The 14,729-nt window shown below is 45.5% G+C and overlaps 1 protein-coding gene and 1 long non-coding RNA gene across 3 annotated transcripts in view; both read right to left on the bottom strand.

Annotated features, from left to right (window-relative positions):
- Window positions 1–2,237: 2,237 nt before the first annotated feature.
- The window catches only part of LOC115194731 (GRB2-associated-binding protein 1), a 54,611-nt gene continuing 42,119 nt past the window's right edge, over window positions 2,238–14,729 (bottom strand). Inside the window, exons 9-12 of one of the 2 annotated variants that reach the window (XM_029754639.1) lie at window positions 8,661–8,754; window positions 6,985–7,123; window positions 6,529–6,639; window positions 2,238–2,777 (exon numbers count right to left, since the gene is read on the bottom strand). In XM_029754639.1, coding sequence (XP_029610499.1) covers window positions 2,595–2,777; window positions 6,529–6,639; window positions 6,985–7,123; window positions 8,661–8,754 — 527 coding nt within the window. In that variant the 3' untranslated portion in view covers window positions 2,238–2,594. Of the gene's footprint in view, window positions 2,778–6,528; window positions 6,640–6,984; window positions 7,124–8,660; window positions 8,755–14,460; window positions 14,605–14,729 lie in introns of those variants that run through there. The other variant, XM_029754640.1, reaches the window with a different exon arrangement.
- Window positions 2,869–3,088, bottom strand: LOC115194732 (uncharacterized). Its single transcript, XR_003878464.1, has 2 exons — window positions 3,008–3,088; window positions 2,869–2,973 (listed from the first exon to the last, which is right to left on the bottom strand). It is a non-coding gene; the product is annotated as an uncharacterized LOC115194732 (long non-coding RNA).

The raw sequence follows: 14,729 nt of genomic DNA, 5'->3' as shown, positions 1-14,729 counted from the left end.
AAATCATGCCTCCCACTCACGAGTTCAGCAACACGTTGTGATATGTCATAATCAATTGAGCAATGCCATCCTACCATAAACTCATTTCCAAAACATACCAGCTCCATTTACAACCACGGAAACCAATAGGTTACCAAGACAACCATAACAGAATGTAGACTATCTATCTCTACGATGAAACATACTGATATGTAGGTATACCCACGGAGGATCATTTGGATTGGAATTATATTGAATTCTGCTCATATCACGCTAAACCACAATAAACAATAAAAGTTGAAATGCTTGAAGTGACAGGTTGGCACGAAATCTCCGCAGCGCTCTGTCATCACCATAAACATACACACTAAAGTAAGGCCGTTGAAAACATAGGCTGGCTAAGGAAGTCATTTTGTCATTCCATTTCCTAGGTTTGTCACGTCTGCTCCCGCTCCCCCGGCGCTCGAGGGCGCCAGGCTGCCCTGCATCACTCACTCCTATCATCCATTAAGCACACCTGCTTTCCCTCGTCACGCGCATCAGCGTTATTGGACTCACCTGGACTCACCTGGACTCACTCATCACCTGTTTATTACCTCCCCTTATATTTGTCAGTTCCCCAGCTCTGTTCCGCCGCTGCTGCATTAATTGTTTTTGTCTGTGTTACTCATTTGCTGACGCTGTTCCTGTCTCGTTCCATGTCCGTTCTATATTAAATGTTTGACTCAACGTACCTGCTTCGTCTCTCCAGCGTCATTCCATGTGACAATGTTTTTGCTGTAATGACGCCACTGGTTTTAAACCACCAACATTTTGATTAAAAAAAACAACCAGCTAGATTGTTTTGTTTTTTTCCCATCTTTTCAGAAGAGTTGCAGCCTCCTTGATGCTCTGTGGAACTTCCTGAGTAAATCGATCATTGCATTCTCCCCCGAAATATTCTTGTAAAATCCCCCCTCAAAATAGCAGTTGGATTAGTTGACCTTTCCTCGGGTCTAGCATGCTTCTCCTGTGCTGACTGAACACATTTGTCAAAGTGGAAAATGAGTTTTGTTTGTATGTAGATATAGACACCTCAAAAGCGTCCTCATTGGCTCGATTTCAGTCTGCAAAAAAACTGGCGAGCAACACTGAAGTCAGCTTCCACTACATCTGTTTTGCTTGGATCCATCTCACATCTAGAAAGTCATGGCTCTCTGGGTCCAGGACACACAGGTCCTGTTGAGTTTCGCTGAATCGTTCTGACATTTCAACAATAACAGCATCCAACGTGCTGAAGAACAGTCTTTATACACTCAATCTCTTCTCCTCTGTCCTGCTGGTCTACTGTACTGTCCACCACGTATTGCTGGAGATTTGTACTTACATAACGTTCTTGTTCGCTGGGAACTGGTGGCACTGCCAAATGGCTTCGGACTTGCTGTCACACCTCAGCTTCTCGACGCACTCCAACTCATTGAGGACCACCACACTCCAACTCATTGAGGACAACACACTCCAACACATTGAGGACCACCACACTCCAACTCATTGAGGACCAACACACTCCAACTCATTGAGGACCACCGCACTCCAACACATTGAGGACCACCGCACTCCAACACATTGAGGACCACCACACTCAACACATTGAGGACCACCACACTCCAACACATTGAGGACCACCACACTCCAATACATTGAGGACCACCGCACTCCAACACATTGAGGACCACCGCACTCCAACACATTGAGGACCACCACACTCCAACTCACTGTGGACCACCACACTCCAACACATTGAGGACCACCACACTCCAACACATTGAGGACCACCACACTCCAACACATTGAGGACCACCACACTCCAACTCATTGAGGACCACCACACTCCAACACATTGAGGACCACTGACTCCAGTGTAAAGATCTGTTGCTTTTGCTTGGAGTCATTTGTTTTGGAGGATGGAGAAGATTGAGGATTCTGTGCACCATAAACTTAAAAGCCAGGGGTCTATCACCGCCTTCAGCAGCCCTGTAGCCTCGAGTCTTACTTCTGTGTTGTACGAACGCGTGCATTCGATGTCGGGAAGGGGAACTTCCAGTACTCTATTCAATGTTTCTGTACAGGGAAGTCACGGTTGGGTTGTTTTAAGAACTTGTAAAGTGAGTCCCAGAGGAGGAGGACTGTATGGACATTATATCTGAATGACAGACTGAAACAGATGACTGATGACTGATTACAGATGACAGATTTTGTGCCAACCTGTCAATCAATCATTTGAACTTTCTTACTATTTTATATAAAGGACATAAAACTAAAACTGAGGGGGCTGAGCCCCCCCTTTTACCCCCTCGTGGAGCAGGGTCCACTTGGAGAGGTGTGTGTGTGTGTGTGTGTGTGTGTTGGCAAAGCTGTGAGTGTATATAGTGGTCATTTGGGTCATTTAGTGGGTGTCTCACTCTGTAGTTTGCCGTGTATGTGTGTCTGTTCATTGTATGTGTATGTTCAGTATGTGTGTGTGTCTGTTCAGTGTGTGTGTATGTTCAGTGTGTGTGTGTGTGTCTGTTCAGTGTGTGTGTGTCCAGTGTGTATCTGTTCAGTGTGTGTGTGTCTGTTCAGTGTGTGTGCGTGTGTTATTTGTCCTTCTCAGTAGACTGTCTCCCGTCGTGCCACGCCTCCCTGGTACTTTTCAGAGCTCTGGTTCTCTCAGGATCAACGACCACATAGTCCACACGCTCACGTGCACGCTCACCTTCACGCTCACGTGCACGCTCACCTTCGCTCGAGCCCATCGAGCCACCCAACACACTCTTTTTCTGAAAACAAAAAGACAGGATGGACTTTTATTCTAAAACAGAGACTTTTATTTTGAAACACAAAAGTGAGACTTTTATTCTGAAACAAGTGTTTTTTTGTGTATTCTTATTTTGAAACAGATATACAGAGCTTTATCATAAAAATGTCTAGCTCAGACCCATATTCCTAATGAGCTAACCTGGTAAATTAACTAACCTGGTAAATTAACTAACCTGGTAAATTAACTAACCTGGCAAATTAACTAACCTGGTAAATGCACTAACCTGGTAAATGTACTAACCTGGTAAATTAACTAACCTGGTAAATTAACTAACCTGGCAAATTAACTAACCTGGTAAATGCACTAACCTGGTAAATTAACTAACCTGGTAAATTAACTAACCCAGTAAATGAACTAACCTGGTAAATTAACTAACCTGGTAAATTAACTAACCTGGTAAATGAACTAACCTGGTAAATGTACTAACCTGGTAAATTAACTAACCTGGTAAATTAACTAACCTGGTAAATGTACTAACCTGGTAAATTAACTAACCTGGTAAATTAACTAACCTGGTAAATTAACTAACCTGGTAAATGTACTAACCTGGTAAATTAACTAACCTGGTAAACCTGCCGTTTTACGAGCTCCTAACCAATTGTGCTACTTTGTGTTTTTTTGCGTTGTTTGTAACTTATTTTGTACATAATGTTGCTGCTACCATCTCTTATGACCGAATAGAGCTTCTGGATATCAGAACAGTCACCGCAAACTGGAAGAAGATTATTTATTTGATGAGTCCGACGCGAAGGATATATTGATTGTCCAAGACCAGGCCCAAATCCCCGTCATTCGCGAGAAGAAAAGACGGAGATCGGGGTGCCTTGTGAGAATTCATTACTAGTGGGTAACCCGCCTCTACCATCCATTCTATTGGCCAACGTGCAATCACTGGAGAATAAACTGGATGAGCTCCCCTCGAGACTATCCTACCAATGGGACATTAAAAACTGTAATATCTTATGTTTCACAGAGTTGTGGCTGAACGACGACACAGATAATATAGAGTTGGCTGGGTTTTCCGTGCATCGGCAGGACAGAACAGCTACATCTGGTAAGACGAGGGGTAGAGGTGTGTGTCTATTTGTCAACAATAGCTGGTGCACAATGTCTAATATTAAGGAAGTCTCGAGGTTTTGCTCGCCTGAGGTAGAGTACCTCATGATAAGCTGTAGACCATACTATCTACTAAGAGAGTTTTCATCTAGATTTTTCATAGCCGTCTATTTACCACCACAGACCGATGCTGGCACTACGACGGCACTCAACAAGCAATATAGGGCCATAAGCAAACAAGAAATGCTCATCCAGAGGCGGTGCTCCTAGTGACCGGGGACTTTAATGCAGGCAAACTTCAATCCGTTTTACCTGCATGTCACATATGCAACCAGAGGAAAAAAAACTCTAGACCACCTTCACTCCACACACAGAGACGCATACAAAGCTCTCCCTCCAATTGGCAAATCTGACCATAATTCTAGAAGCCACAGATTACATGCAACATTCGGACCAAGCTAAAGGCTAGAGCTGCAGCTTTAAAGTAGCGGGACACTAATCCGGACGCTTATAAGAAATCCCGCAATGCCCTCAGACGAACCGTCAAACAAGCAAAGCGTCAACACAGGACTAAGATTGAATCCTTATGCACCGGCTCTGATGCTCGTCGGATGTGGCAGGGCTTGCAAACTATTATGGACTACCAAGGGAAACCCAGCCGCGAGCTGCCCAGTGACACGAACCTACCAGACGAGCTAAATGCTTTTATGATCGCTTTGAGGCAAGCAACACTGAAGCATGCATGAGAGCCCCAGCTGTTCCGGACGACTATGTGATCACGCTCTCCGTAGCCGATGTGAGCAAGACCTTTAAACAGGTCAACATTCACTAGGCCACAGGGCCAGACGGATTACCAGGACGTGTACACAGAGCATGCACTGACCAATTGATAAGTCTCATTTTCAACCTCTCCCTGACTGAGTCTGTAATACCTACATGTTTCAAACAGACCACCATAGTCCCTGTGCCCAAGAAAGCGAAGGTAACCTGCCTTGACCTACTCCAATTTGCATACCGCCCAAACAGATCCACAGATGATGCAATCTCTATTGCACTCCACACTGCCCTTTCCCACCTGGACAAAAGGAACACTTATGTGAGAATGCTATTCATTGACTACAGCTCAGCGTTCAACACCATAGTACCCTTAAAGCTCATCACTAAGCTAAGAATACTGGGACTAAACACCTCCCTCTGCAACTGGATCCTGGACTTCCTGACGGGCCGCCCCCAGGTGGTGAGGGTAGGTAGCAATACATCTGCCACGCTGATCCTAAACACTGGAGCTCCACAGGGGTGCGTGCTCAGTCCCCTCCTGTACTCCCTGTTCACCCACGACTGCATGGCCAGGCACGACTCCAACACCATCATTAAGTTTGCAGACGACACAACAGACAACGACAAGACAGCCTATAGGGAGGAGGTCAGAGACCTGGCTGTGTGGTGCCAGAATAACAACTTATCCCTCAACGTAACCAAGACTAAGGAGAGGATTGTGGACTACAGGAAAAGGAGGACCGAGCACGCCCCCATTCTCATCGACGGGGCTGTAGTGGAGCAGGTTGAGAGCTTCAAGTTCCTTGGTGTCCACATCACCAACAAACTAGAATGGTCCAAACACACCAAGACAGTCGTGAAGAGGGCATGACAAAGCCTATTTCCCCTCAGGAAACAAAAAAGATTTGGCATGGGTCCTGAGATCCTCAAAAGGTTCTACAGCTGCATCATCGAGAGCATCCTGACTGGTTGCATCACTGCCTGCTACGGCAATTGCTCGGCCTCTGACCGCAAGGCACTACAGAGGGTAGTGCGTATGGCCCAGTTCATCACTGGGGCTAAGCTGCCTGCCATCCAGGACCTCTACACCAGGTGGTGTCAGAGGAAGGCCCTAAAAATTGTCAAAGACCCCAGCCACCCCAGTCATAGACTGTTCTCTCTACTACCGCATGGCAAGCGGTACCAAAGTGCCAAGTCTAGGACAAAAAGGCTTCTCGACAGTTTTTACCCCCAAGCCATAAGACTCCTGAACAGGTAATCAAATGGACTATTTGCATTGTGTGCCCAACTCCCCAACCCCCCCAAACCCTCTTTTTACGCTGCTGCTACTCTCTGTTTATAATATATGCATAGTCACTTTAACATACCTACATGTACATACAACCTCAATTGGGACGACCAACCAGTGCTCCCACACATTGGCTAACCGGGCTATCTGCATTGTGTCCCACCACCCACCAACCCCTCTTTTACGCTACTGCTACTCTCTGTTCATCATATATGCATAGTCACTTTAACCATATCTACATGTACATACTACCTCAATCAGCCTGACTAACTGGTGTCTGTATATAGCCTCTCTACTGTATATAGCCTCTCTACTGTATATAGCCTCGCTACTGTATATAGCCTCTTTACTGTTTATAGCCTCTCTACTGTATATAGCCTGTCTTTTTACTGTTGTTTTATTTCTTTACTTACCTTTAGCTATTGTTCACCTAACACCTTTTTTGCACTATTGGTTAGAGCCTGTAAGTAAACATTTCACTGTAAGGTCTACTGCACCTGTTGTATTCGGCGCACATGACAAATAAATGATTTGATTTGATTTAAATGAGTACCGCCACCGTAGCAGTCACGTCGGTAGATTGTCTTACCTGTCGTGGGGGTGTGGCCACTCTACCAGTGTGTAGGTCCAGATCCAGGTACTCAACCTGTTTGTCCCCTCTAGGCCTCCGTAAGACCATGGGGCTGTCCCCACGCAGGGTCTGGAACACACACACACACACACAGAAGTCCAGAAATCCACACAAGAATAGTGGAACAAACAAACATTTTGACCAACTGGGGACATTTTGTTAGTCCCCACAAGGTCAAATGCTATTTCTAGGGGGTTTAGTGTTAAGGCTAGACTTAGTTTTAGGTTTAGAATTAGGTTTATGGTTAGGGTTAGGAGCTAGGGTTAGTTTTAGGGTTAGGAGCTAGGGTTAGGTTTAGGGTTAGGGGTTAGGGTAAATAAGATTTTGAATGGGACTGAATTGTGTGTCAAGGTTAGTTGTACAAGACTGTGTGTGTGTGTGTACGTTATGTGTGCGTGTGTGAATCTAACATACCGACACGACGGCGGCAAGGGCGATGTTGGAGGTTGTCATGGCAACGTAGTTGTCGTCTGGGTCGTCCGAGTCTGAGCTGGAGGTGGAGCTTTGGCAGGTAGAGGGTCTATCGGGCGGACACGTGTAGCAGCTGGACGGACTGACACACATAAACAAAAGGTTTAGGACTTTTATTCTGAAACACTGACTTTTATTTTGAAAACAGACATACAGACCATTGGGTATAGGGTGTTCCCTCACTGCTCGAGAATGCAGGGGGAAAAAACGTGTCAATTCAAGACAGTGATACTAAATGAATGTCAAAACCAATGTTTTCTTTGCCCCATTTCATTTCACATACAAATTATTAATTAGATTCTACAATATTATTACCTTAATATGCTTGTACTTAACAATATTGATGAAATAGGAGTCATTTTGTTGTGAACATTATTGTATCTCTTCTATATTTTGAAGTGTTTTTATATATATATAGATATAAAAGAGAGAGAGAGAGAGACAGAGAGAGAGAGACAGAGAGAGAGAGAGAGAGAGAGAGAGAGACAGCTCCGTTCTTCCCGCAGAACGATGGCAGAGTTCTATTGAGCAGCGACCACTTTTTGACCGTAATGATATTCTAATCGCTCTAAATTCTCACAGTCGTTTGTAAACTTTTGAACCGTGTATGGTAGAGACATTCTCTGATGCAATTCTTTATTTTATAAACCATTTAACGAAAGACACATGTTATGGGTGAACACCCTACATGTTTTGTTGTTGTTGTGCGCAGACCCCTCCGGAGGCGTTGTTAACCCCTACGTACAGATCTAGGATCCCCTCCACCAATCCAATCTAACCTCAACCGTTACTGAGGAAAATGCAAAACTGAACCACGATGAGTGACTAGGGCGGGGCTTTAATTTGCATTGACTTGTAGTGCCGGTGGACGGCCAGCAGAGGGGGCAGAGGACACGGCGGGCAGTATAGTACACATCAATGGTAAGTAGGACCTACGGCCATCAAACGAAGATGAAGTCAGATATTAAATATTTAACACACTATGTTCTACTGACACAGCACTTCTGACCAGTGCTGTTACACTCCGCCTGAGTGGCTCTATGCCTGCAGCATGCACACACACACACACACACACACACACACACACACACACACACACACACACACACACACACACACACACACACACACACACACACACACCTAACACACACACCTAACACACACACACACACACACCTAACACACACACACGCACGCACACACACACACACACACACACCCAACACACACCCAACACACACAAGAACACATGTACACACATGTACACACACACACACACACACACACACACACACACACCTAACACACACACACACACACACAGAGAGACACACACACACACACACACACAGAGACACACACACACACACACACACACACACACAGAGACACACACACACAGAGACACACACACACACAGAGACACACACACACAGAGACACACACACAGAGACACACACACACAGAGACACACACACACACACACACAGAGACACACACACACAGAGACACACACACACAGAGACACACACACACACACACAGAGACACACACACACACAGAGACACACACACAGAGACACACACACACACACACACACAGAGACACACACTTACTCCCGGGTGAAGGTTCTGGTGACAGGTGATCGTACAGGTGCCGGTATCTCCTCCCACTCCTGCAGAGGTGTTATGTCCAGAGGGGTGGGTTTAACTAGAGGAGAAGATGGATGGAGAGATGGAGAGATGGATGGAGAGATAGAGGAGAGATGGATGGATGGAGAGATGGATGATGGAGAGATAGATAGATGGATAGATAGATAGATGGAGAGATAGATAGATGGAGAGATGAGAGTTGGAGTACAAGGAGAAACATGGGTAAGTGGGAGTGAAGTAAGGAGGAGAGAGGAAGGGGGAGTATAGAGTCAGATATACATGTAGTAGTAACAGTAAGGAGGAGAGAGGAAGGGGGAGTATAGAGTCAGATATACGGATAGTAACATATAGTACTAACAGATAGTACTAACAGATAGTACTAACAGATAGTAATAGCAGATAGTAATAGCAGATAGTAGATAGTAGGAACTTCACTGGACTTCATGCAAACTGGAAACCATATCCTGAGGTATTTATTGTAGCTGGGGATTTTAACAAAGCTAATCTGAGAACAAGGCTAACTAAATTCTATCAGCATATCGATTGCAGTACACGAGCGAGTAACACACTCGACCATTGCTACTCTAACTTCCGCGATGCATACAAGGCCCTCCCCCGCCCTCCTTTTGGCAAATCTGACCATGACTCCATCTTGTTGCTCCTCTCCTATAGGCAGAAACTAAAACAGGGAACGCCTGTGCTTAGGTCTATCCAATGCTGGTCTGACCAATCGGATTCCACGCTTCAAGATTGCTTCGATCACGTGGACTGGGATATGTTCCTGGGTAGCCTCAGACAATAACATTGACGTATACCTTGACTCGGTGAGCGAGTTTATAAGGAAGTGTATAGGAGATGTTGTACCCACTGTGACTATTAAAACCTTCCTTAACCAGAAACTGTGGCTTGATGGCAGCATTCGTGCAAAACTGAAAGCGCATACCACCGCATTTAACCATGGCAAGGCGACTGGAAACATGGCCAAATACAAACAGTGTAGCTATTCCCTCCACAAGGCAGTCAAACAAGCTAAGCGTCGGTATAGAGACAAAGTAGAGCCGCAATTCAACGGCTCAAACACGAGACGTATGTGGCAGGGTCTACAGTCCATCACGGACTACAAAAGAAAACCAGCCCCGTCGCGGACATCAATGTCTTGCCCCCAGACAAATTAAACAACTTCTTTGCTTTGAGGACAATACAGTGCCACTGACAGGGCCCGCTACCAAAGACTGTGGGCTCTCCTTCTCCGTGGCCGACGTGAGTAAAACATTTAAATGTGTTAACCCTTGTAAGGCTGCCGGCCCAGAAGGCATCCCCAGCTGCGTCCTCAGAGCATGCGCAGACCAGCTGGCTGGTGTGTTTACGGACATATTCAATCAATCCCTATTCCCAGTCTGCTGTCCCCACATGCTTCAAGATGGCCACCATTGTTCCTGTTCCCAAGAAAACTAAGGTAACTGAGCTAAATGACTATAGCCCCGTAGCGCTCACCTCCATCATCATGAAATGCTTTGAGAGACTAGTCAAGGATCATATCACCTCCACCCTACCTGACACCCTAGACCCACTTCAGTTTGCTTACCGCCCCAGTAGGTCCATAGACGATGCAATCGCCATCACACTGCACACGGCCATATCCCATCTGGACAAGAGGAATACCTATGTAAGAATGCTGTTCATTGACTACAGCTCAGCATTCAACACCATAGTACCCTTCAAAACTCAATATTAAGCTGGAGGCCCTGGGTCTCAACCCCACCCTGTGCAACTGGGTCCTGGACTTCCTGACGGGCCGCCCCCAGGTGGTGAAGGTAAGAAATAACATCTCCACTCCGCTGATTCTCAACACTGGGGCCGCACCAGGGTGCGTTCTCAGCCCTCTCCTGTACTCCATGGTTACCCACGACTGCGTGGCCATGCACGCCTCCAACTCCACTGGCACAGAGAGACGGCTGCCTACCTACAGACTTGAAATCATTGGCCACTTTAATAAACGGAAGACTAGTCACTTTAACAATGGCACTTTAAGAATAGTAGAAAGAGGAGGAAGGGAAGCGCTACTAAGGTCCACAATAGTAAATGTTGGTAGACAGAAGGTGCTCTTTGGTAAAAGGGTTGAGTTGGTCTTCAAAAAGAAAGGAGGACCAAGGCACTCTTCATATAATTGATTAAAATGCCTTTATTAGTATGGCATGTTCAATAGAAACAATGTTTTTAAAAAACCGACGCGTTTCGGCTGCATGGCCTTCATCAGGGTGTACAAAGAAATAATACAATGTTCTCTGTTTAACAGCTTTTCCAATTAACCCTAATTAGAAGGGGGAGTGGTTAAAATTGATTGGACACACCTAGTAAGCAATAGTATACACACTTTAAAGTGAAATGCTGTAGCTATGTTATCATAAAAATGTAACTCCAAACTAGAAGTATCAGAACACTTAGAAAGGTAGTTCTAACCTTAAATATGTCTGGGCGAAGTGTCAAGAATAAGAAAGCAATACATTCCATAGTACACTAGAACACAGCAAAACATGAACAACAAGAGTCTAAACATAGCTGAGGGCAATTGAGCAAAAATATCCACCTGTATTACCTGATATTACCTGTTACATACTGCTGCACTGTCTCGTCTAGAAGCATAAACATTTCACTACACTCGCAATAACATCTGCTAACCACGTGTTCAGTATGTGACCAATAAAATTTGATTTCATGTGATAGTAGTAACAAGTAGTAGTAACAGATAGTAGTAGTAGTAGTAGTAGTAGTAGTAACAGATAGTAGTAGTAGTAGTAGTAGTAGTAGTAGTAGTAGTAGTAGTAGTAGTAGTAGTAGTAGTAGTAGTAACAGATAGTAGTAGTAACGGATAGTAGTAGTAGTAACAGATAGTAGTAACAAGTAGTAGAAGCAGATAGTAGTAACAGATAGTAGTAGTAACAAATAGTAGTAGTAACAGATAGTAGTAGTAGTAGTACTAGTAGTAGTAACAAATAGTAGTAGTAACAGATAGTAGTAGTAGTAGTAGTAGTAGTACTAGTAGTAGTAACATATAGTAGTAGTAGTAGTAGTAGTAGTAGTAACAGATAGTAGTAGTAGTAGTAGTAACAGATAGTAGTAGTAGTAGTAACAGATAGTAGTAACAGATAGTAGTAGTAGTAGTAGTAGTAGTAACAGATAGTAGTAGTAGTAGTAGTAACAGATAGTAGTAGTAGTAGTAGTAGTAACAGATAGTAGTAACAGATAGTAGTAGTAACAGATATTAGTAACAGTAGTAGTAGTAACAGATAGTAGTAGTAACAGATAGTAGTAGTAGTAGTAGTAGTAACAGATAGTAGTAGTAGTAGTAGTAGTAACAGATAGTAGTAGTAGTAACAGATAGTAGTAACAGATAGTAGTAGTAGTAACAGATAGTAGTAACAGATAGTAGTAGTAACAGAAAGTAGTAGTAGTAGTAACAGATAGTAGTAGCAGATAGTAGAAACAGTGTAGTCCTGCTAGCTAACTCAGGAACATTAGCCCTGCTAGCTAACTCAGGGACATCAGTCCTGCTAGCTAACTCAGGAACATTAGTCCTGCTAGCTAACTCAGGAACATCAGTTCTGCTAGCTAACTCAGGAACGTTAGTCCTGCTAGCTAACTCAGGGACATTAGTTCTGCTAGCTAACTCAGAAACATTAGCCCTGCTAGCTAACTCAGGGACATCAGTCCTGCTAGCTAACTCAGTGACATTAGTCCTGCTAGCTAACTCAGGGACATTAGTCCTGCTAGCTAACTCAGGGACATTAGTTCTGCTAGCTAACTCAGGAACATCAGTCCTGCTAGCTAACTCAGGGACATTAGTTCTGCTAGCTAACTCAGGGACATTAGTCCTGCTAGCTAACTCAGGAACATCAGTCCTGCTAGCTAACTCAGGAACGTTAGTCCTGCTAGCTAACTCAGGGACGTTAGTCCTGCTAGCTAACTCAGGAACGTTAGTCCTGCTAGCTAACTCAGGAACATTAGTTCTGCTAGCTAACTCAGGAACGTTAGTCCTGCTAGCTAACTCAGGAACATTAGTTCTGCTAGCTAACTCAGGAACATTAGTTCTGCTAGCTAACTCAGGGACGTTAGTCCTGCTAGCTAACTCAGGAACATTAGTTCTGCTAGCTAACTCAGGAACGTTAGTCCTGCTAGCTAACTCAGGAACGTTAGTCCTGCTAGCTAACTCAGGAACGTTAGTCCTGCTAGCTAACTCAGGAACGTTAGTTCTGCTAGCTAACTCAGGAACGTTAGTCCTGCTAGCTAACTCAGGAACGTTAGTCCTGCTAGCTAACTCAGGAACATTAGCCCTGCTAGCTAACTCAGGAACGTTAGTCCTGCTAGCTAACTCAGGAACGTTAGTCCTGCTAGCTAACTCAGGAACATTAGTCCTACTAGCTAACTCAGGAACATTAGCCCTGCTAGCTAACTCAGGAACGTTAGTCCTGCTAGCTAACTCAGGAACGTTAGCCCTGCTAGCTAACTCAGGAACATTAGTCCTGCTAGCTAACTCAGGAACGTTAGTCCTGCTAGCTAACTCAGGAACATTAGTCCTGCTAGCTAACTCAGGAACATTAGCCCTGCTAGCTAACTCAGGAACATTAGTCCTGCTAGCTAACTCAGGAACATTAGCCCTGCTAGCTAACTCAGGAACATTAGTCCTGCTAGCTAACTCAGGGACATTATATTAGCTACATTATTCAACACTAGTATGGACCAGGGAGACCCAGTCACTACATCATACTAGGATGGGAGTAACAGAGAGAGAAGAGGTAGTGGGAAGGAAGGAGAGGGAGGAAGAGAGGTATGGAGAGAGGGAAGGAGGGAGAGGTAGGGAGAGAGGGAAGGAGAGGGAGGAAGAGAGGTATGGAGGGAGGGAGGGAGAGGGAGAGGTAGGGAGAGAGGGAAGGAGAGGGAGGAAGAGAGGTATGGAGGGAAGGGGAGGGAGAGGTAGGGAGAGAGGTATGGATGGAAGGGGAGGGAGAGGTAGGGAGAGGGAGGGAGAGGAAGGGAGAGAGGGAGAGACGGTGAGATGGAGGGAAGGAGAAGGAAGGAGGGAGGGAGGGAGGGAGGGAGGGAGGGAGGGAGGGAGGGAGGGAGGGAGGGAGGGAGGGAGGGAGGGAGGGAGGGAAGGAAGGAAGGAGAGGGAGGAAGAGAGGTATGGAGGGAAGGTGAGGGAGAGGTAGGGAGAGAGAGAAGGAGAGGGAGAGGTAGGGAGAGGTAGGGAGAGAGGTAGGGAGAGGGAGAGGGAGGAAGGGAGAGAGGGAAGGAGAGGGAGGAAGAGAGAGAGGGAAGGAGAGGGAGAGGTAGGGAGAGAGGGAGAGGCGGTGAGATGGAGGGAGGGAGGGAGGGAGGGAGGGAGGGAGGGAGGGAAGGAAGGAAGGAAGGAAGGAGAGGGAGGAAGAGAGGGAGAGGAAGGGAGGGAGAGGAAGAGAGAGGGAGAGAAGGAAAGTGAGAGAGGAAGGAGGAGGAAGAAGGGTAGAAGTAGTGTAGGCAGGACCAATGAGAGGCACTCAGTACATACTATTATGATGGATGACAGAACACAGATCGACCTCAGAATAAACCAGAGTCATGATTCAACAGTGACTAGCAATACGTTTCTTCACCTGGGAACAACACACACACACACACACACACACACACACACACACACACACACACACACACACACACACACACACACACACACACACACACACTGTACAACAACACCACTACGTATGAATTGACATTTTCCTTATGTCACTGCTACGTCACTAAATAGCCCTGTAGTGTGGCTGGTACATACCCTTACGTCTCCTTGCCCGTGTGAACTCTTCGACAGTCTGTGAGTCAGTCCTCTCCAAGCCCAGGGGTTTTGGGTGGAGGGAGATGGGGCTGAAACCTGATTTGTTCAACATAAAACAATGTCTAGATGTATAGATTTGACCTCAACGTACAATGTACGTCAGTGTCCATCAGACATAAGATCCAGATCAAACACAACATAACAGAGCAGCCCGTTGAAGC

This window comes from Salmo trutta, chromosome 5 (assembly GCF_901001165.1).
Source record: "Salmo trutta chromosome 5, fSalTru1.1, whole genome shotgun sequence".
Classification (NCBI taxonomy): Eukaryota; Metazoa; Chordata; class Actinopteri; order Salmoniformes; family Salmonidae; genus Salmo; species Salmo trutta.
The sequence above is the reverse complement of the archived record's forward strand: the minus strand, read 5'-3'. Positions and strand labels throughout refer to the sequence as shown.